General features: G+C 43.8%; 1 protein-coding gene across 1 annotated transcript in view; it reads left to right on the top strand.

The window, feature by feature from the left end:
• cntfr (ciliary neurotrophic factor receptor) overlaps positions 1-22,796 on the top strand; it is a 457,893-nt gene that overhangs the window by 151,158 nt on the left and 283,939 nt on the right. The window contains exon 2 of the mRNA XM_045692705.1: positions 17,335-17,416. Within this exon, the coding sequence (XP_045548661.1) occupies positions 17,335-17,416 (82 nt within the window). The remainder of the gene's footprint in view (positions 1-17,334; positions 17,417-22,796) is intronic.

Below are 22,796 nucleotides of genomic sequence, written 5' to 3'. Positions count from 1 at the left end.
TGACCCTGTATATAGCTACTGACCCTGTATATAGCTACTGACCCTGGAACTGACCCTGTATATAGCTACTGACCCTGTATATAGCTACTGACCCTGTATATAGCTACTGACCCTGGAACTGACCCTGTATATAGCTACTGACCCTGTATATAGCTACTGACCCTGTATATAGCTACTGACCCTGGAACTGTCCCTGTATATAACTACTGACCCTGTATATAGCTACTGACCCTGTATATAGCTACTGACCCTGTATATAGCTACTGACCCTGTATATAGATACTGACCCTGGAACTGACCCTGTATATAGCTACTGGCCCTGTATATAGCTACTGGCCCTGTATATAGCTACTGACCCTGTATATAGCTACTGACCCTGTATATAGCTACTGACCCTGTATATAGCTACTGGCCCTGTATATAGCTACTGACCCTGTATATAGATACTGACCCTGTATATAGATACTGACCCTGGAACTGACCCTGTATATAGCTACTGACCCTGTATATAGCTACTGACCCTGTATATAGCTACTGTCCCTGTATATAGCTACTGACCCTGTATATAACTACTGGCCCTGTATATAGCTACTGTCCCTGTATATAGCTACTGACCCTGTATATAGATACTGACCCTGTATATAGCTACTGACCCTGTATATAGATACTGACCCTGTATATAGCTACTGACCCTGTATATAGCTACTGACCCTGTATATAGCTACTGTCCCTGTATATAGATACTGACCCTGGAACTGACCCTGTATATAGCTACTGACCCTGTATATAGCTACTGACCCTGTATATAGCTACTGACCCTGTATATAGCTACTGACCCTGTATATAGCTACTGTCCCTGTATATAGCTACTGACCCTGTATATAGCTACTGACCCTGGAACTGTCCCTGTATATAACTACTGACCCTGTATATAGCTACTGACCCTGTATATAGCTACTGACCCTGTATATAGCTACTGACCCTGTATATAGATACTGACCCTGGAACTGACCCTGTATATAGCTACTGACCCTGTATATAGCTACTGACCCTGTATATAGCTACTGACCCTGTATATAGCTACTGTCCCTGTATATAGCTACTGACCCTGTATATAGCTACTGACCCTGGAACTGTCCCTGTATATATCTACTGACCCTGTATATAGCTACTGACCCTGTATATAGCTACTGACCCTGTATATAGCTACTGACCCTGTATATAGATACTGACCCTGGAACTGACCCTGTATATAGCTACTGTCCCTGTATATAGCTACTGGCCCTGTATATAGCTACTGACCCTGTATATAGCTACTGACCCTGTATATAGCTACTGACCCTGTATATAGCTACTGGCCCTGTATATAGCTACTGACCCTGTATATAGATACTGACCCTGTATATAGATACTGACCCTGGAACTGACCCTGTATATAGCTACTGACCCTGTATATAGCTACTGACCCTGTATATAGCTACTGTCCCTGTATATAGCTACTGACCCTGTATATAACTACTGGCCCTGTATATAGCTACTGGCCCTGTATATAGCTACTGACCCTGAATAACTACTGACCCTGTATATAGCTACTGACCCGACTACTGACCCTTATATAGCTACTGGCCCTGTATATAGATACTGACCCTGTATATAGCTACTGACCCTGTATATAGATACTGGCCCTGTATAAGAACTGACCTGGAACTGACCCTGTATATAGCTACTGACCCTGTATATAGCTACTGACCCTGTATATAACTACTGACCCTGTATATAGCTACTGGCCCTGTATATAGATACTGACCCTGTATATAGCTACTGACCCTGTATATAGATACTGGCCCTGTATATAGATACTGACCCTGGACCTGTATGTGGCTTTTTTCCTGTTCTTCATATTTCTATTTCTGGTGTGTTTCTGATCTACTTTACTTTGTTTGATAGTTCTACTGAATTTGATTACTGTTTGTTGGGAAAGAGCAAGGTAGTCTTCACTGCACTAGTGCACGTGACAATAAAACACACACACACTCACACACACACACACTCACACACACACACACAGTTCATGTCCTCAGAGCTCTCCTTCAATGAGTCATTGAGCTGAGCTGTTTACACCCTGACCACAGGAGGTTGGTGCCACCCTAATTGGGGAGGACGGTCTTGTGGTAATGGCGAGAGCAGAATCTATGGAACGGTATCAAATACATCCGACACATGGTTTCCGTGGTTTCCATGTGTTTGATACCGCTCCATCGACTCCGTTCAATACATTATTATGAGCCGGCCTCCCGTCAGCAGCCTCCTCTGGCCCTAACCATCTGTAAATAAGGCTGTGGTGCTGTGAGTACTGCAGCTCTCTGTTATACCGTACCTTCCGGGGCTCGTTACTGTTCGCTACAGTCTGAAAGTAGAACAACATAGAGTAAAAACTCCTAATGACAGAGTCCAGCTCTGCTGCAACCTCGTTCTCCCTCATCACTCTGTCTGCAATGCTATGTAGAACAGGGTGTCTGGAAACCGGATCTCAGCACGCCTCTACCCACCAAGCCTCCACCCAGCCAACCTCCACCCACCAAGCCTCCACCCAGCCAGACTCCACCCAGCCAGCTCCACCCAGCCAGCTCCACCCAGCCAGCCTCCACCCACCAAGCCTCCACCCACCAATTCTCCACCCAGCCAGCCTCCACCCAGCCAGCTCCACCCAGCCAGCCTCCTTCACCCACCCAACCTCCACCACCCAGCCAGCATCCTCCACCCAGCCTCCACCACCCAGCCAGCCAGCCACCTCCACCCAGCCTTCACCACCCAGCCAGCCTCCTCCACCCACCCAGCCAGCCTCCATCCACCCACCCAGCCAGCCTCCTCCACCCGGCCAGCCTCCTCCACCCGGCCAGCTTCCTCCACCCAGCCTCCACCACCCAACCAGCCTCCACCCAACCAGCCTCCTCCACCCAGCCTCCTCCACCCACCCAGCCTCCTCCACCCAGCCTCCTCCACCCAACCAGCCTCCAACCAGCCTCCACCACCCAACCAGCCTCCACCACCCAACCAGCCTCCTCCACCCACCCAGCCTCCTCCACCCAACCAGCCTCCTCCACCCACCCAGCCTCCTCCACCCAACCAGCCTCCAACCAGCCTCCACCACCCACCAGCCTCCCACCCAGCCTCCTCCACCCAACCAGCCTCCAACCAGCCTCCACCACCCAACCAGCCTCCACCCAACCAGCCTCCTCCACCCAGCCTCCTCCACCCACCCAGCCTCCACCACCCAACCAGCCTCCTCCACCCAGCCTCCTCCACCCACCCAGCCTCCTCCACCCAGCCTCCTCCACCCAACCAGCCTCCAACCAGCCTCCACCACCCAACCAGCCTCCAACCAGCCTCCACCACCCAACCAGCCTCCTCCACCCAACCAGCCTCCAACCAGCCTCCTCCACCCAACCAGCCTCCTCCACCCACCCAGCCTCCACCACCCAACCAGCCTCCTCCACCCAACCAGCCTCCAACCAGCCTCCACCACCCAACCAGCCTCCAACCAGCCTCCACCACCCAACCAGCCTCCACCACCCAACCAGCCTCCTCCACCCAACCAGCCTCCACCACCCAACCAGCCTCCACCCAGGCTCCTTTTTTTTTTGCTTAATACACTTTAGAATGTGTTAGTAACCCTGTCTTCTCTAGACCTAAATATTCCCTGTTGAAGGCAGACCAGGTCCCCCCCTACTCTAGACCTAAATACCCTCTGTGTTGAAGACAGACCAGACCCCTATTCTAGACCTAAATACTCTCTGTGTTGAAGGCAGACCAGATTTATCCCCCTACTCTAGACCTAAATACTCTCTGTGTTGAAGGCAGACCAGATTTATCCCCCTACTCTAGACCTAAATACTCTCTGTGTTGAAGACAGAACAGATTCATCCCTAACCCATTCCCCCTTACACCTTCCACTTCCACAAATACACACATGCACACGTAAAAACACATACATGTGCTCTTCCTTAAAGACACAGACACACTGTCACATAAACCAGCTCATATAAATGCATGCAGGTATGCTTAAGAGATCCCTCTCCTGTGATTACTAAGATACATTACGAAGACCATTACAAAGACTCTTCTCTGAGCGATAACTAAACTTAACACTGTCAACACATCATTTACATGGTCTAGAGTAGCAGTCCCTGGACTCCACTATGACAGCATTTACATGGTCTAGAGTAGCAGTCCCTGGACTCCACTATGACAGCATTTACATGGTCTATAGTAGCAGTCCCTGGACTCCACTATGACAGCATTTACATGGTCTATAGAGCACCATTAATAACTGTGTGTCAAGAAGAAAGCCAGCATGTATAGCCAAATGCCATCCACATGTAAAGCTTAAAAATGTATAGCCTTTGTAATCAATAGTGAAACCTGGGTCCCGAGTGATTGATTAGATAGTGTCTCAGCACCGGGAAACTTGATGTTGAGGAGCTGTTTAATTATGGGAGAGAGGACAATAGGCGGCACGACACCGGATCTCTCTCCGGTCGGGAATTGACTGAGGTGGTGATTATAGATCCATGTATTCATAAAGGCCAAATTATGAACAGAGATGACTAGCCTAGTTAAATTAAGGTTACAATAAAATCTTAAAATATATATTCAGGCTAGTGGAGTGGTCTACCAGTTAAACACTAATCAGACTAGTGGAGTGGTCTACCAGTTAAACACTAATCAGACTAGTGGAGTGGTCTACCAGTTAAACACTAATCAGACTAGTGGAGTGGTCTACCAGTTAAACACTAATCAGACTAGTGGAGTGGTCTACCAGTTAAACACTAATCAGACTAGTGGAGTGGTCTACCAGTTAAACACTAATCAGACTAGTGGAGTGGTCTACCAGTTAAACACTAATCAGACTAGTGGAGTGGTCTACCAGTTAAACACTAATCAGACTAGTGGAGTGGTCTACCAGTTAAACACTAATCAGACTAGTGGAGTGGTCTACCAGTTAAACACTAATCAGACTAGTGGAGTGGTCTACCAGTTAAACACTAATCAGACTAGTGGAGTGGTCTACCAGTTAAACACTAATCAGACTAGTGGAGTGGTCTACCAGTTAAACACTAATCAGACTAGTGGAGTGGTCTACCAGTTAAACACTAATCAGACTAGTGGAGTGGTCTACCAGTTAAACACTAATCAGGCTAGTGGAGTGGTCTACCAGTTAAACACTAATCAGACTAGTGGAGTGGTCTACCAGTTAAACACTAATCAGACTAGTGGAGTGGTCTACCAGTTAAACACTAATCAGACTAGTGGAGTGGTCTACCAGTTAAACACTAATCAGACTAGTGGAGTGGTCTACCAGTTAAACACTAATCAGACTAGTGGAGTGGTCTACCAGTTAAACACTAATCAGACTAGTGGAGTGGTCTACCAGTTAAACACTAATCAGACTAGTGGAGTGGTCTACCAGTTAAACACTAATCAGACTAGTGGAGTGGTCTACCAGTTAAACACTAATCAGGCTAGTGGAGTGGTCTACCAGTTAAACACTAATCAGACTAGTGGAGTGGTCTACCAGTTAAACACTAATCAGACTAGTGGAGTGGTCTACCAGTTAAACACTAATCAGACTAGTGGAGTGGTCTACCAGTTAAACACTAATCAGACTAGTGGAGTGGTCTACCAGTTAAACACTAATCAGACTAGTGGAGTGGTCTACCAGTTAAACACTAATCAGACTAGTGGAGTGGTCTACCAGTTAAACACTAATCAGACTAGTGGAGTGGTCTACCAGTTAAACACTAATCAGACTAGTGGAGTGGTCTACCAGTTAAACACTAATCAGACTAGTGGAGTGGTCTACCAGTTAAACACTAATCAGGCTAGTGGAGTGGTCTACCAGTTAAACACTAATCAGACTAGTGGAGTGGTCTACCAGTTAAACACTAATCAGACTAGTGGAGTGGTCTACCAGTTAAACACTAATCAGACTAGTGGAGTGGTCTACCAGTTAAACACTAATCAGACTAGTGGAGTGGTCTACCAGTTAAACACTAATCAGACTAGTGGAGTGGTCTACCAGTTAAACACTAATCAGACTAGTGGAGTGGTCTACCAGTTAAACACTAATCAGACTAGTGGAGTGGTCTACCAGTTAAACACTAATCAGACTAGTGGAGTGGTCTACCAGTTAAACACTAATCAGACTAGTGGAGTGGTCTACCAGTTAAACACTAATCAGACTAGTGGAGTGGTCTACCAGTTAAACACTAATCAGACTAGTGGAGTGGTCTACCAGTTAAACACTAATCAGACTAGTGGAGTGGTCTACCAGTTAAACACTAATCAGACTAGTGGAGTGGTCTACCAGTTAAACACTAATCAGACTAGTGGAGTGGTCTACCAGTTAAACACTAATCAGACTAGTGGAGTGGTCTACCAGTTAAACACTAATCAGACTAGTGGAGTGGTCTACCAGTTAAACACTAATCAGACTAGTGGAGTGGTCTACCAGTTAAACACTAATCAGACTAGTGGAGTGGTCTACCAGTTAAACACTAATCAGACTAGTGGAGTGGTCTACCAGTTAAACACTAATCAGACTAGTGGAGTGGTCTACCAGTTAAACACTAATCAGACTAGTGGAGTGGTCTACCAGTTAAACACTAATCAGACTAGTGGAGTGGTCTACCAGTTAAACACTAATCAGACTAGTGGAGTGGTCTACCAGTTAAACACTAATCAGACTAGTGGAGTGGTCTACCAGTTAAACACTAATCAGACTAGTGGAGTGGTCTACCAGTTAAACACTAATCAGACTAGTGGAGTGGTCTACCAGTTAAACACTAATCAGACTAGTGGAGTGGTCTACCAGTTAAACACTAATCAGACTAGTGGAGTGGTCTACCAGTTAAACACTAATCAGACTAGTGGAGTGGTCTACCAGTTAAACACTAATCAGACTAGTGGAGTGGTCTACCAGTTAAACACTAATCAGACTAGTGGAGTGGTCTACCAGTTAAACACTAATCAGACTAGTGGAGTGGTCTACCAGTTAAACACTAATCAGACTAGTGGAGTGGTCTACCAGTTAAACACTAATCAGACTAGTGGAGTGGTCTACCAGTTAAACACTAATCAGACTAGTGGAGTGGTCTACCAGTTAAACACTAATCAGACTAGTGGAGTGGTCTACCAGTTAAACACTAATCAGACTAGTGGAGTGGTCTACCAGTTAAACACTAATCAGACTAGTGGAGTGGTCTACCAGTTAAACACTAATCAGACTAGTGGAGTGGTCTACCAGTTAAACACTAATCAGACTAGTGGAGTGGTCTACCAGTTAAACACTAATCAGACTAGTGGAGTGGTCTACCAGTTAAACACTAATCAGACTAGTGGAGTGGTCTACCAGTTAAACACTAATCAGACTAGTGGAGTGGTCTACCAGTTAAACACTAATCAGACTAGTGGAGTGGTCTACCAGTTAAACACTAATCAGACTAGTGGAGTGGTCTACCAGTTAAACACTAATCAGACTAGTGGAGTGGTCTACCAGTTAAACACTAATCAGACTAGTGGAGTGGTCTACCAGTTAAACACTAATCAGACTAGTGGAGTGGTCTACCAGTTAAACACTAATCAGACTAGTGGAGTGGTCTACCAGTTAAACACTAATCAGACTAGTGGAGTGGTCTACCAGTTAAACACTAATCAGACTAGTGGAGTGGTCTACCAGTTAAACACTAATCAGACTAGTGGAGTGGTCTACCAGTTAAACACTAATCAGACTAGTGGAGTGGTCTACCAGTTAAACACTAATCAGACTAGTGGAGTGGTCTACCAGTTAAACACTAATCAGACTAGTGGAGTGGTCTACCAGTTAAACACTAATCAGACTAGTGGAGTGGTCTACCAGTTAAACACTAATCAGACTAGTGGAGTGGTCTACCAGTTAAACACTAATCAGACTAGTGGAGTGGTCTACCAGTTAAACACTAATCAGACTAGTGGAGTGGTCTACCAGTTAAACACTAATCAGACTAGTGGAGTGGTCTACCAGTTAAACACTAATCAGACTAGTGGAGTGGTCTACCAGTTAAACACTAATCAGACTAGTGGAGTGGTCTACCAGTTAAACACTAATCAGACTAGTGGAGTGGTCTACCAGTTAAACACTAATCAGACTAGTGGAGTGGTCTACCAGTTAAACACTAATCAGACTAGTGGAGTGGTCTACCAGTTAAACACTAATCAGACTAGTGGAGTGGTCTACCAGTTAAACACTAATCAGACTAGTGGAGTGGTCTACCAGTTAAACACTAATCAGACTAGTGGAGTGGTCTACCAGTTAAACACTAATCAGACTAGTGGAGTGGTCTACCAGTTAAACACTAATCAGACTAGTGGAGTGGTCTACCAGTTAAACACTAATCAGACTAGTGGAGTGGTCTACCAGTTAAACACTAATCAGACTAGTGGAGTGGTCTACCAGTTAAACACTAATCAGACTAGTGGAGTGGTCTACCAGTTAAACACTAATCAGACTAGTGGAGTGGTCTACCAGTTAAACACTAATCAGACTAGTGGAGTGGTCTACCAGTTAAACACTAATCAGACTAGTGGAGTGGTCTACCAGTTAAACACTAATCAGACTAGTGGAGTGGTCTACCAGTTAAACACTAATCAGACTAGTGGAGTGGTCTACCAGTTAAACACTAATCAGACTAGTGGAGTGGTCTACCAGTTAAACACTAATCAGACTAGTGGAGTGGTCTACCAGTTAAACACTAATCAGACTAGTGGAGTGGTCTACCAGTTAAACACTAATCAGACTAGTGGAGTGGTCTACCAGTTAAACACTAATCAGACTAGTGGAGTGGTCTACCAGTTAAACACTAATCAGACTAGTGGAGTGGTCTACCAGTTAAACACTAATCAGACTAGTGGAGTGGTCTACCAGTTAAACACTAATCAGACTAGTGGAGTGGTCTACCAGTTAAACACTAATCAGACTAGTGGAGTGGTCTACCAGTTAAACACTAATCAGACTAGTGGAGTGGTCTACCAGTTAAACACTAATCAGACTAGTGGAGTGGTCTACCAGTTAAACACTAATCAGACTAGTGGAGTGGTCTACCAGTTAAACACTAATCAGACTAGTGGAGTGGTCTACCAGTTAAACACTAATCAGACTAGTGGAGTGGTCTACCAGTTAAACACTAATCAGACTAGTGGAGTGGTCTACCAGTTAAACACTAATCAGACTAGTGGAGTGGTCTACCAGTTAAACACTAATCAGACTAGTGGAGTGGTCTACCAGTTAAACACTAATCAGACTAGTGGAGTGGTCTACCAGTTAAACACTAATCAGACTAGTGGAGTGGTCTACCAGTTAAACACTAATCAGACTAGTGGAGTGGTCTACCAGTTAAACACTAATCAGACTAGTGGAGTGGTCTACCAGTTGAAGTCTGGTGTTACTATTAAAACAATAAAAAACAATTAGAACAAAAACACAAGAGAAATAAGAAGAACATGAGGAGTTCCAGTTCCAGGGTCAGTTCCAGGGTCAGTTCCAGGGTCAGTTCCAGTTCCAGGGTCAGTTCCAGGGTCAGGGTCAGTTCCAGGGTCAGGTCCAGGGTCAGTTCCAGGGTCAGTTCCAGGGTCAGGTCCAGGGTCAGTTCCAGGGTCAGTTCCAGGGTCAGTTCCAGGGTCAGTTCCAGGGTCAGTTCCAGGGTCAGTTCCAGGGTCAGTTCCAGGGTCAGGGAGACTGGAGATGTAGGGCTGGTGGATGTATGTGGGTGTAGAGGGCTTTCAGAGGAATATGTAAACAAAGACTGTATGGAGAGACTTCATAACACATCCCTGTTATTTGACTGGACTTCATAACACATCCCTGTTATATGACTGGACTTCATAACACATCCCTGTTATATGACTGGACTTCATAACACATCCCTGTTATATGACTGGACTTCATAACACATCCCTGTTATATGGCTGGACTTCATAACACATCCCTGTTATATGACTGGACTTCATAACACATCCCTGTTATATGACTGGACTTCATAACACATCCCTGTTATATGACTGGACTTCATAACACATCCCTGTTATATGACTGGACTTCATAACACATCCCTGTTATATGACTGGACTTCATAACACATCCCTGTTATATGACTGGACTTCATAACACATCCTTGTTATATGACTGGACTTCATAACACATCCCTGTTATATGACTGGACTTCATAACACATCCCTGTTATATGACTGGACTTCATAACACATCCCTACCACCGGTGGGTGTCCCAAAATGGCACCATATTCCTTTATAGTGAACTTCTTTGACCAGGGCCCACAGGGGATAGGTTGCGGTTTGGGATGCACTTTACATGGCTGGAGTTGGTAGCAGTTCGTAATGCTCAGCCAAACATCCCAAACTGGAGCTCCCTGATCCTTCCTTCCATACTGGAACAGACACATCCATCCCCTCTCACTGAGTGTTATTTCCATCAGTTGAAGACAGGAAGACAGGCAACACAAACCTGTGTTTGTCTTCCAGATGGGCAGGAGGGGAATAAAACTGTGCTGTCAGTGAAATTTTCCTCCCTTCCTCTCCTCCTCTCATCCTTCTATTCTGTGATGCATCATACCAAAACATATCCCTCACAATTCAATGGGATTTCCAATTTAAATGCAAATTTCCGCTGGACTTCACAAAGAGAAGCAGGAAACCATTCAATACAGCAATGAATTATACATTTTAATTAACCAGCCAACACGCCTATTCAGCTTCTAGGAGAAATAAGAAATGAATAAATAAATATGAGGTCCTAAATGTGTGGATAAGAAGGAGGACTCTGAGGCTGAGTGGGGATTCTGAGAGCCAGAGGCCACCATTAACTAAAATATTCTCAGCTGCCACATATCTAGAGTATTGTTCCTGCTTCGATGAGCTAAATACCACTTCTAAACTGACAGAGAGAGAGAAGCAGACAGGATGTGTCCTAAATGACATCCTATTTCTTATATAGAGCCTTATGGGCTCTGGTCTAAAGTAGTGCACTACATATAGGGAATAGGGTTCCATAGGGCTCTGGTCTAAAGTAGTGCACTATATAGGGAATAGGGTTCCATAGAGCTCTGGTCTAAAGTAGTGCACTACATATAGGGAATAGGGTTCCATAGGGCTCTAGTCTAAAGTAGTGCACTACATATAGGGAATAGGGTTCCATAGGGCTCTGGTCTAAAGTAGTGCACTATATAGGGAATAGGGTTCCATAGGGCTCTGGTCTAAAGTAGTACACTACATATAGGGAATAGGGTTCCATAGGGCTCTGGTCTAAAGTAGTGCACTACATATAGGGAATAGGGTTCCATAGGGCTCTGGTCTAAAGTAGTGCACTATATAGGGAATAGGGTTCCATAGGGCTCTGGTCTAAAGTAGTGCACTACATATAGGGAATAGGGTTCCATAGGGCTCTGGTCTAAAGTAGTGCACTATATAGGGAATAGGGTTCCATAGGGCTCTGGTCTACAGTAGTGCACTATATAGGGAACAGGGTTCCATAGGGCTCTGGTCTATAGTAGTGCACTATATAGGGAATAGGGTTCCATAGGGCTCTGGTCTATAGTAGTGCACTATATAGGGAATAGGGTTCCATAGGGCTCTGGTCTACAGTAGTGCACTATATAGGGAATAGGGTTCTATAGGGCTCTGGTCTATAGTAGTGCACTATATAGGGAATAGGGTTCCATAGGGCTCTGGTCTACAGTAGTGCACTATATAGGGAATAGGGTTCTATAGGGCTCTGGTCTAAAGTAGTGCACTATATAGGGAATAGGGTTCCATAGGGCTCTGGTCTACAGTAGTGCACTATATAGGGAATAGGGTTCTATAGGGCTCTGGTCTATAGTAGTGCACTATATAGGGAACAGGGTTCCCTTTTGGAAGGAGCCAGACAAACAGGGAGAAGTGGACTGGAAAGAGCTGACTGCAGTTTAATTTCACCCCGTCACTCGCTTTCTAGTTCTGTAAAGATGATTTAAATACGAAGTGTCAATCACCATGACGGTGAGGATTTTCAGAAGTGCTGTTTTTTTAATTCAGGATCTTCCACAAAGTTGTTTGAACCAGAACTGGGTTTTGGAATGAATTGAAATATAAGGGATTTAATTTCCTTTCAGAAGAGATTGATGGCAAAATGCATCCCAAATGGCAGCCTATTCCCTACATAGTGCACTACTTTAGACCAGAGCCATATGGAACCCTATTCCCTACATAGTGCACTACTTTAGACCAGAACCCTATGGAACCCTATTCCCTATATAGTGCACTACTTTAGACCAGAGCCCTATGGAACCCTATTCCCTATATAGTGCACTACTTTAGACCAGAGCCCTATGGAACCCTATTCCCTATATAGTGTACTACTTTAGACCAGATCCCTATGGAATCCTATTCCCTATATAGTGCACTACTTTAGACCAGATCCCTATGGAACCCTATTCCCTATATAGTGCACTACTTTAGACCAGAGCCCTATAGAACCCTATTCCCTATATAGTCCACTACTTTAGAACAGAGCCCTATGGAACCATATTCCCTATATAGTGCACTACTTTAGACCAGAGCCCTATAGAACCCTATTCCCTATATAGTGCACTACTTTAGACCAGAGCCCTATAGAACCCTATTCCCTATATAGTCCACTACTTTAGACCAGATCCCTATGGAACCCTATTCCCTATATAGTCCACTACTTTAGAACAGAGCCCTATGGAACCATATTCCCTATATAGTACACTACTTTAGACCAGAGCCCTATGGAACCCTATTCCCTATATAGTGCACTACTATAGACCAGAGCCAATAGTGCACTATATAGGGAATAGGGTGGCATTTGGGATACATCCCTAAGGTAGAACTGGTCAGGTCATTATAGAAACAGGAAGTATAAAGGCAGAACTCCTGGTCTGTTTCATATGACTTTGTAATCAAATCGAGCGGAGGAACACTCTTCTTCTGCAGACTGGATGAGGTCCTAGTGATTACAGTATTATGGTAACTAGAGTGGGAAATGGAACCAGTTTGACTCACCTTAGTACCTGGCAAAAACATTGAACTAGAGAATACATTTCCTGTGATTTAAAATCCTTTACCAGTCTCCATTAATGTTGTCTTTACAGAAACAGCTGAGGAAGTTTAGGGATTTCAAGTACAACCAGAAACAGAGTTTGGGGGTCATTCCATTTCAATTTCTGTCAATTCAGAAAGAAAACCACATTTCCTATTCTAATAACAATGTGTCCTCGTTGAAAAGCATTGAAGAGAATTGGAATTTCAGTGTACTTCTGGAATTGACTGAAAATGAAATGGAATTGAGCACAACCCTGAGCAGACTAATGTTCCCATTTCATTGCACATCTCCCCATGTGTTCAAACTGCTGTCAGACCTGGAAGTAGTTGTAAAGTGTTTCTGCTGCTCTTTAGCTCCAGGTCTGATATGGACCGTCTCACTAGTTTAGCTTCCATTCCTCATTGTACTGGTTAAATAAACCTCTAATCCCGGGTGGTCAACACTCATGTTGGTATTATTCTTACATGTGTTTAAATTCTCTCTCTTTGTTGAGTTACATATTCAACTGGGCCAACCAATTCATGTCATTTTAATGTCATTTTAACTAAATGTATATATATAAAAGTAGAATATTCATTCTACTTTTTAACTAAATGTAATTAATTTTAAATAAAAGTATAATAATATTCTCAAATCTTTAGTGTTGTTTTAAACTTGAAATGGTTATTTAATATTGTAAACCATCCCACCAGTTCTAAAAGCAACAGATTGATAGTCCAGCCTTTGATCTTCCAATGGGAGACGTCGTGATAGGAGCGTTGATGTGGCTCCTCCTCTATAAAGCTCCAATGGGAGATGTTTTGATGTAGCTCCTCCTCTATAAAGCTCCAATGGGAGATGTTTTGATGTGGCTCCTCCTCTATAAAGCTCCAATGGGAGATGTTTTGATGTGGCTCCTCCTCTATAACGCTCCAATGGGAGATGTTTTGATGTGGCTCCTCCTCTATAAAGCTCCAATGGGAGATGTTTTGATGTAGCTCCTCCTCTATAAAGCTCCAATGGGAGATGTTTTGATGTGGCTCCTCCTCTATAAAGCTCCAATGGGAGATGTTTTGATGTGGCTCCTCCTCTATAACGCTCCAATGGGAGATGTTTTGATGTAGCTCCTCCTCTATAACGCTCCAATGGGAGATGTTTTGATGTGGCTCCTCCTCTATAACGCTCCAATGGGAGATGTTTTGATGTGGCTCCTCCTCTATAACGCTCCAATGGGAGATGTTTTGATGTGGCTCCTCCTCTATAACGCTCCAATGGGAGATGTTTTGATGTGGCTCCTCCTCTATAACGCTCCAATGGGAGATGTTTTGATGTAGCTCCTCCTCTATAACGCTCCAATGGGAGATGTTTTGATGTGGCTCCTCCTCTATAACGCTCCAATGGGAGATGTTTTGATGTGGCTCCTCCTCTATAACGCTCCAATGGGAGATGTTTTGATGTGGCTCCTCCTCTATAACGCTCCAATGGGAGACATCGTGAAAGGAAGAGAACAGTAGGAATGTCTTTGTGAAGAGGCCGGAACTGTTATGATAGAGCTGAGTCTAACAAAATAGCCAGTCATTTGTATAAGTGCTGTGCTTGTTGAATGTCCTTCCCTATTAAGCGTGCTGAAAGTCTGTTGTCAATTTGTTTGCTGTGAAATAGCATTGTATCTGGTAAAAGTTTACTAAAGGGTTGGTAACAGGCTGATTGGTCGGCTGTTTGAGCCAGTAAAGGAGGCTGCAGTATTGATAGGTAGTGGAATGACTTTAGCTTCTCTCCAGGCCTGAGGGCACACGCTCTCTAGTAAAGACAATATCATCCACTATTATCTTCAGTCATTTTCCATCCAAGTTGTCAGACCCCGGTGGCTTGTCATTGTTGATAGACAACAATCATTTGTTCACCTCTTCCACATTGACTTTACAAAATTCAAAATTAGAATTCTTGTCTTTCAGTGTTAGCCCTGTAGTCATGTAGAGTGTTAGCCCTGTAGTCATGTAGAGTGTTAGCCCTGTAGTCATGTAGAGTGTTAGCCCTGTAGTCATGTAGAGTGTTAGCCCTGTAGTCATGTAGAGTGTTAGCCCTGTAGTCATGTAGAGTGTTAGCCCTGTAGCCTGTAGAGTGTTAGCCCTGTAGTCATGTAGAGTGTTAGCCCTGTAGCCTGTAGAGTGTTAGCCCTGTAGTCATGTAGAGTGTTAGCCCTGTAGCCTGTAGAGTGTTAGCCCTGTAGCCTGTAGAGTGTTAGCCCTGTAGTCATGTAGAGTGTTAGCCCTGTAGTCATGTAGAGTGTTAGCCCTGTAGTCATGTAGAGTGTTAGCCCTGTAGTCATGTAGAGTGTTAGCCCTGTAGCCTGTAGAGTGTTAGCCCTGTAGTCATGTAGAGTGTTAGCCCTGTAGTCATGTAGAGTGTTAGCCCATAGTCATGTAGAGTGTTAGCCCTGTAGCCTGTAGAGTGTTAGCCCTGTAGTCATGTAGAGTGTTAGCCCTGTAGTCATGTAGAGTGTTAGCCCTGTAGCATGTAGAGTGTTAGCCCTGTAGCCTGTAGAGTGTTAGCCCTGTAGCCTGTAGAGTGTTAGCCCTGTAGTCATGTAGAGTGTTAGCCCTGTAGTCATGTAGAGTGTTAGCCCTGTAGTCATGTAGAGTGTTAGCCCTGTAGCCTGTAGAGTGTTAGCCCTGTAGTCATGTAGAGTGTTAGCCCTGTAGTCATGTAGAGTGTTAGCCCTGTAGCCTGTAGAGTGTTAGCCCTGTAGCCTGTAGAGTGTTAGCCCTGTAGTCATGTAGAGTGTTAGCCCTGTAGCCTGTAGAGTGTTAGCCCTGTAGCCTGTAGAGTGTTAGCCCTGTAGTCATGTAGAGTGTTAGCCCTGTAGCCTGTAGAGTGTTAGCCCTGTAGCCTGTAGAGTGTTAGCCCTGTAGCCTGTAGAGTGTTAGCCCTGTAGTCATGTAGAGTGTTAGCCCTGTAGTCATGTAGAGTGTTAGCCCTGTAGCCTGTAGAGTGTTAGCCCTGTAGTCATGTAGAGTGTTAGCCCTGTAGTCATGTAGAGTGTTAGCCCTGTAGTCATGTAGAGTGTTAGCCCTGTAGTCATGTAGAGTGTTAGCCCTGTAGCCTGTAGAGTGTTAGCCCTGTAGCCTGTAGAGTGTTAGCCCTGTAGTCATGTAGAGTGTTAGCCCTGTAGCCTGTAGAGTGTTAGCCCTGTAGCCTGTAGAGTGTTAGCCCTGTAGCCTGTAGAGTGTTAGCCCTGTAGTCATGTAGAGTGTTAGCCCTGTAGTCATGTAGAGTGTTAGCCCTGTAGTCATGTAGAGTGTTAGCCCTGTAGTCATGTAGAGTGTTAGCCCTGTAGTCATGTAGAGTGTTAGCCCTGTAGTCATGTAGAGTGTTAGCCCTGTAGTCATGTAGAGTGTTAGCCCTGTAGTCATGTAGAGTGTTAGCCCTGTAGTCATGTAGAGTGTTAGCCCTGTAGCCTGTAGAGTGTTAGCCCTGTAGCCATGTAGAGTGTTAGCCCTGTAGTCATGTAGAGTGTTAGCCCTGTAGTCATGTAGAGTGTTAGCCCTGTAGTCATGTAGAGTGTTAGCCCTGTAGTCATGTAGAGTGTTAGCCCTGTAGTCATGTAGAGTGTTAGCCCTGTAGTCATGTAGAGTGTTAGCCCTGTAGTCATGTAGAGTGTTAGCCCTGTAGTCATGTAGAGTGTTAGCCCTGTAGCCTGTAGAGTGTTAGCCCTGTAGTCATGTAGAGTGTTAGCCCTGTAGTCATGTAGAGTGTTAGCCCTGTAGTCATGTAGAGTGTTAGCCCTGTAGTCATGTAGAGTGTTAGCCCTGTAGTCATGTAGAGTGTTAGCCCTGTAGCATGTAGAGTGTTAGCCCTGTAGTCATGTAGAGTGTTAGCCCTGTAGTCATGTAGAGTGTTAGCCCTGTAGTCATGTAGAGTGTTAGCCCTGTAGTCATGTAGAGTGTTAGCCCTGTTGTCATGAAGAGTGTTAGCCCTGTAGTCATGTAGAGTGTTAGCCCTGTAGTCATGTAGAGTGTTAGCCCTGTAGTCATGTAGAGTGTTAGCCCTGTAGTCATGTAGAGTGTTAGCCCTGTAGTCATGTAGAGTGTTAGCCCTGTAGCCTGTAGAGTGTTAGCCCTGTAGCCTGTAGAGTGTTAGCCCTGTAGTCATGTAGAGAGAGAGAGAGAGACTCTGACATGCTCCTCTGTTTCTTTTGCTCCAGATGGCCAACACCGTAACGTCGCTGTGCTGTGTGGTGCTAGCTGCCGTAGTGGTGGCGTACGCTCAGAGACGCAGCCAAACAGGTAAGAACCAGCACATTAATACCACAACCCTCTGCTCCTCTCCAACCCTTCATACACTGTTCTATGTTCTACTGTGAGCTCAGAGCCTGCTCTCTCTCCGCCACCTGACCATGGAGACTTGGTGGGAGATGCATAGCCTCCTCTTCTCTCTCTCTCTCTCTCTCTATCTCTCTATCTCTCTATCTCTCTATCTATCTATCTATCTATCTATCTATCTATCTATCTATCTATCTATCTATCTATCTATCTATCTATCTATCTATCTATCTATCTATCTATCTATCTATCTATCTATCTATCTATCTATCTATCTATCTATCTATCTATCTATCTATCTATCTATCTATCTATCTATCTATCTATCTATCTATCTATCTATCTATCTATCTATAATCTCATGCCTCTGTGCACTCAGGTTTTGGTGGTGTTTGTGTCAGGAGCTGAGAGCAGAGGTAACTAGAGGTAACTCAGAGGGCGACAGACATATCGCGCTGAGTCGTCTCTCACCTGTCTCTCTGTGTACACCCCCTCTACCTCTCTTCTCCTCCTTCACAGCCCTCACTCATTCTACACATCCTCCTCACCCAAAAGTAGTACACTATATAGTGAATATGGTGCTATTAGTGAGGTAGCCTTTATTAATGTTTCCAGATATTACCCGCTTTAAGATAGAACAGCAATACAAGGAGCTGGAGATGTATAATATCTATAGCTACAGTGCATTCGTAAAGTATTCAGACCGCTTGACTTTTTCCACATTTTGTTACGTTACAGCCTTATTCTAATAAATACCCTCATCAATCTACACACAATACCCCAAAATGACATCACAATAGCCCATAATGACATCACAATACCCCATAATGACATCAAAATACCCCATAATGACGTCACAATACCCCATAATGACATCACAATACCCCAAAATGACAAAGCAAAAACTGGTTACATTTTTTTTTTTTTGTTACAGAAATACCTTGACATAAGTATTCAGACCCTTCGCTATGAGACTCGAAATTAAGCTCAGGTGCATCCTGTTTCCATTGATCATCCTTGAGATGTTTCTACAACTTGATTGGAGTCCACCTGTGGTAAATTCAATTGATTGGACATGATTTGGAAAGGCACACACCTGTCTATATAAGGTCCCACAGTTAACAGGGCATGTCAGATCAAAAACCAAGTCATGAGGTCAAAGGAAATGTCCGTAGAGCTCTGAGACAAGATTGTGCCGAGGCACAGATCTGGGGAAGGGTACCAGAATATTTCTGCAGTATTGATGGTCCCCAAGAACACAGTGGCCTCCGTCATTCTTAAATGGAAGAAGTTTGGAACCACCAAGACATTTCCAAGAGCTGGCCGCCCGGCCAAACTGAGCAATCAGGGGGGAAGGGCCTTGGTCAGGGAGGTGACCCGATAGTCACTCTGACAGAGCTCCAGAGTTCCTCTGTGGACATTTTTGTAATTTTTATTAGGATCCCCGCTAGCTAACGCCGTTACGCTAGCTAATCTTCCCGGGGTCCAACACCAACTACAAGACATTACAAACAACCACAAATCAGGACTTCACAAACATTCAACAAGTAGACAATACAGACGATTAAAATACCTGACAGGAAACACGTAACATTCAGTTGATGCTTTCTATTTCCTGTCCAGTCATATGGTCTATCACATTAGATGTTGTTTCTATTTCCTGTCCAGTCATATGGTCTATCACATTAGATGTTATTTCTATTTCCTGTCCAGTCATATGGTCTATCACATTAGATGTTCTTTCTATTTCCTGTCCAGTCATATGGTCTATCACATTAGATGTTCTTTCTATTTCCTGTCCAGTCATATGGTCTATCGCATTAGATGTTCTTTCTATTTCCTGTCCAGTCATATGGTCTATCACATTAGATGTTGTTTCTATTTCCTGTCCAGTCATATGGTCTATCACATTAGATGTTCTTTCTATTTCCTGTCCAGTCATATGGTCTATCACATTAGATGTTCTTTCTATTTCCTGTCCAGTCATATGGTCTATCACATTAGATGTTCTTTCTATTTCCTGTCCAGTCATATGGTCTATCACATTAGATGTTCTTTCTATTTCCTGTCCAGTCATATGGCCTATCACATTAGATGTTCTTTCTATTTCCTGTCCAGTCATATGGTCTATCACATTAGATGTTCTTTCTATTTCCTGTCCAGTCATATGGTCTATCACATTAGATGTTCTTTCTATTTCCTGTCCAGTCATATGGTCTATCACATTAGATGTTCTTTCTATTTCCTGTCCAGTCATATGGTCTATCACATTAGATGTTCTTTCTATTTCCTGTCCAGTCATATGGTCTATCACATTAGATGTTTTTTTTTTTTCTTGAAGGTGGATTTACTTTTTGCCTGAAAAATATGGATTGGTAAAGAGTTCCATTCTGCCATGGCTCTATTTAAAACTGTAGATTTAAGCGATTTGTCCTTGGCTTGGGTTGTCGTAGCTGCCCTGAATTTGCCTGTCTGGTTAGGTGTTAATGCGTGTTGCTAGTATGTACTAAATGAATGAGAAATACTGTGTTTTTTGGAAAAATAAAACATTTATAAGGAAAATCACAAGACATAATAGTAATGTGATTTGAACGTGAAGCCATGAGAGATTCTGATGCATTTGGATAATATTCATACCAGATAGAGCAATGAAGAGATAATCTGGCAGCCCTGTTCTGAGCCATTTGGAGCTTTTTAATATCTTTCTTTGCTGCAGATGACCATATAACTGGACAGTACTCTAAGTGTGATAGGGATTGACCATATAACTGGACAGTACTCTAAGTGTGATAGGGATTGACCATATAACTGGACAGTACTCTAAGTGTGACAGGACCAGGGATTGACCATATAACTGGACAGTACTCTAAGTGTGATAGGGATTGACCATATAACTGGACAGTACTCTAAGTGTGATAGGGATTGACCATATAACTGGACAGTACTCTAAGTGTGACAGGACCAGGGATTGACCATATAACTGGACAGTACTCTAAGTGTGATAGGGATTGACCATATAACTGGACAGTACTCTAAGTGTAACAGGACCAGGGATTGACCATATAACTGGACAGGACCAGGGATTGACCATATAACTGAACAGGACCAGGGATTGACCATATAACTGGACACGACCAGGGATTGACCATATAACCAGACAGTACTCTAAGTGTGACAGGACCAGGGATTGACCATATTACTGGACAGTACTCTAAGTGTAACAGGACCAGGGATTGACCATATTACTGGACAGTTCTCTAAGTGTGACAGGACCAGGGATTGACCATATGGTGGTGGAAACATCATGCTGTGGGGATGTTTTTCATCGGCAGGGACAGGGAGACTAGTCAGGATCAAGGGAAAGATGAACGGAGAAAAGTACAGAGAGATCCTTGATGAAAACCTTCTCTAGAGCGCTCAGTAGCTCAGACTAGTGTGAAGGTTCACCTTCCAACAGGACAACGACCCTAAGCACACAACCAAGAAAGCAAAGCCAAGAAAACGTAGGAGAGGCTTCGGGACAAGTCTCTGAATGTCTTTGAGTGGCCCAGCCAGAGCCCGGACTTGAACCCGATCTAACATCTCTGGAGAGACCTGAAAATAGCTGTGCAGCAACGCTCCCCATCCAACCTGACAGAGCTTGAGAGGATCTGCAGAGTAGAATGGGAGAAACTCCCCAAATACAGGTGTGCCAAGCTTGTAGTGTCATACCCAAGAAGACTTGAGGCTGTAATCACTGCCAAAGATGCTTCAACAAAGCTCTGAGTAAAGGGTCTGAATATTTATGAAAATGTGATATTTCTGTTTTTATTTTTAATAAATTAGCAAACATTTGTAAAAACCTGTTTTTTCTTTGTCGTTATAGAGTATTGTGTGTAGATTGATGAGTATTTTTTTTAATCAATTTTAGAATTAGGCTGTAATGTAAAAAAAAATGTGTAAAAAGGCAAGGGGTCTGAATAGTTTCCGAATTAACTGTATACTAACTTAGATCCTGGAGGACATTGGAAACTGTTACGCCCTGGCCATAGAGAGGGGTTTTTGTTCTTTATTTTGGTTAGGCCAGGGTGTTACATTGGGTGGGCGTTCTAGGTTTTTTCTAGGTTTTTGTATTTCTTTGTTTTGGGCCGTGTGTGGCTCCCAATCAGGCACAGCTGAAGTTCGTTGTTGTTGATTGGGAGTCACACATAAGGAGCATGTGTTTTCTTTGGGTTTTGTGGGGGATTATTTCTGTTTAGTGTTTTGCACCTGACAGGACTGTTTGGCTGTCGGTTTTTTTGTTTGTTTTGTATAGTGTTTTTACGTAATTAAAAATACAAAGATGAACACTAACTCCGCTGCGTATTGGTCCACTTTCTCGGACGATGACTTCTCTGTTTCGTCTGACGAAGAAGACAGCCATTACAGAAATCTATATAACCGATGTCCTGTTGATAATGAACGACAGGTTTGCCATTCTATTGTCAACCTGGACTCAGGGGTAGACGTAACATAGATGTAACATAAATACGTCACATTTCAATTAGCATATGTCAAGTTTCTTATGGTATATATTCGTTTGTGGATGTCCATCATCCATGTCATATGATATGTTACAGATTACAATTCATATGACATGTTACGAATTGTAGTTGTTACACTGTTACGAATTTGCAAACATATGATATGTTACGGATTCCAATTTGTTAGCTAGGTGGCTAACACTAATGTTAGCTAGGCTAGAGGTTAAGGTTAGGGTTAAGGTTAGGGTTAGGGTTAAGGTTAAGGTTAGGGTTAAGGTTAGGGTTAGGAGTTAGGTCAAAGGCTTCAGGTTAGGGGAAGGGTTAAGGTTAGGGTTAGGGTTAAGGTTAAGGTTAGGGTTAGGAGTTAAGTCAAAGGCTTCAGGTTAGGAGAAGGGTTAAGTCAAAGGCTTCAGGTTAGGGGAAGGGTTAGCTAACATGCTAAGTAGTTGCAAAATTGTCCGTGATGAGATTCAAACTCACAAACATTGGGTTGCTAGACATGCTTCACTACAGGGCTAACACAGCCAAATATCTCTCTATCCGCTCTCTCCCTGCTTCACTACAGGGCTAAAACAGCCAAATACCTCTCTATCTGCTCTCTCCCTGCTTCACTACAGGGCTAACACAGCCAAATATCTCACTATCCGCTCTCTCCCTGCTTCACTACAGGGCTAAAACAGCCAAATACCTCTCTATCCGCTTTCTCCCTGCTTCACTACAGGGCTAAAACAACCAAATACCTCTCTATCCGCTCTCTCTCTGCTTCACTACAGGGCTAAAACAGCCAAACATCTCTATCCGCTCTCTCCCTGCTTCACTACAGGGCTAACAGCCAAAATATC

This window comes from Salmo salar, chromosome ssa13 (genome assembly GCF_905237065.1).
Source record: "Salmo salar chromosome ssa13, Ssal_v3.1, whole genome shotgun sequence".
Classification (NCBI taxonomy): Eukaryota; Metazoa; Chordata; class Actinopteri; order Salmoniformes; family Salmonidae; genus Salmo; species Salmo salar.
This window is presented reverse-complemented; position numbering and strand designations above follow the sequence as displayed.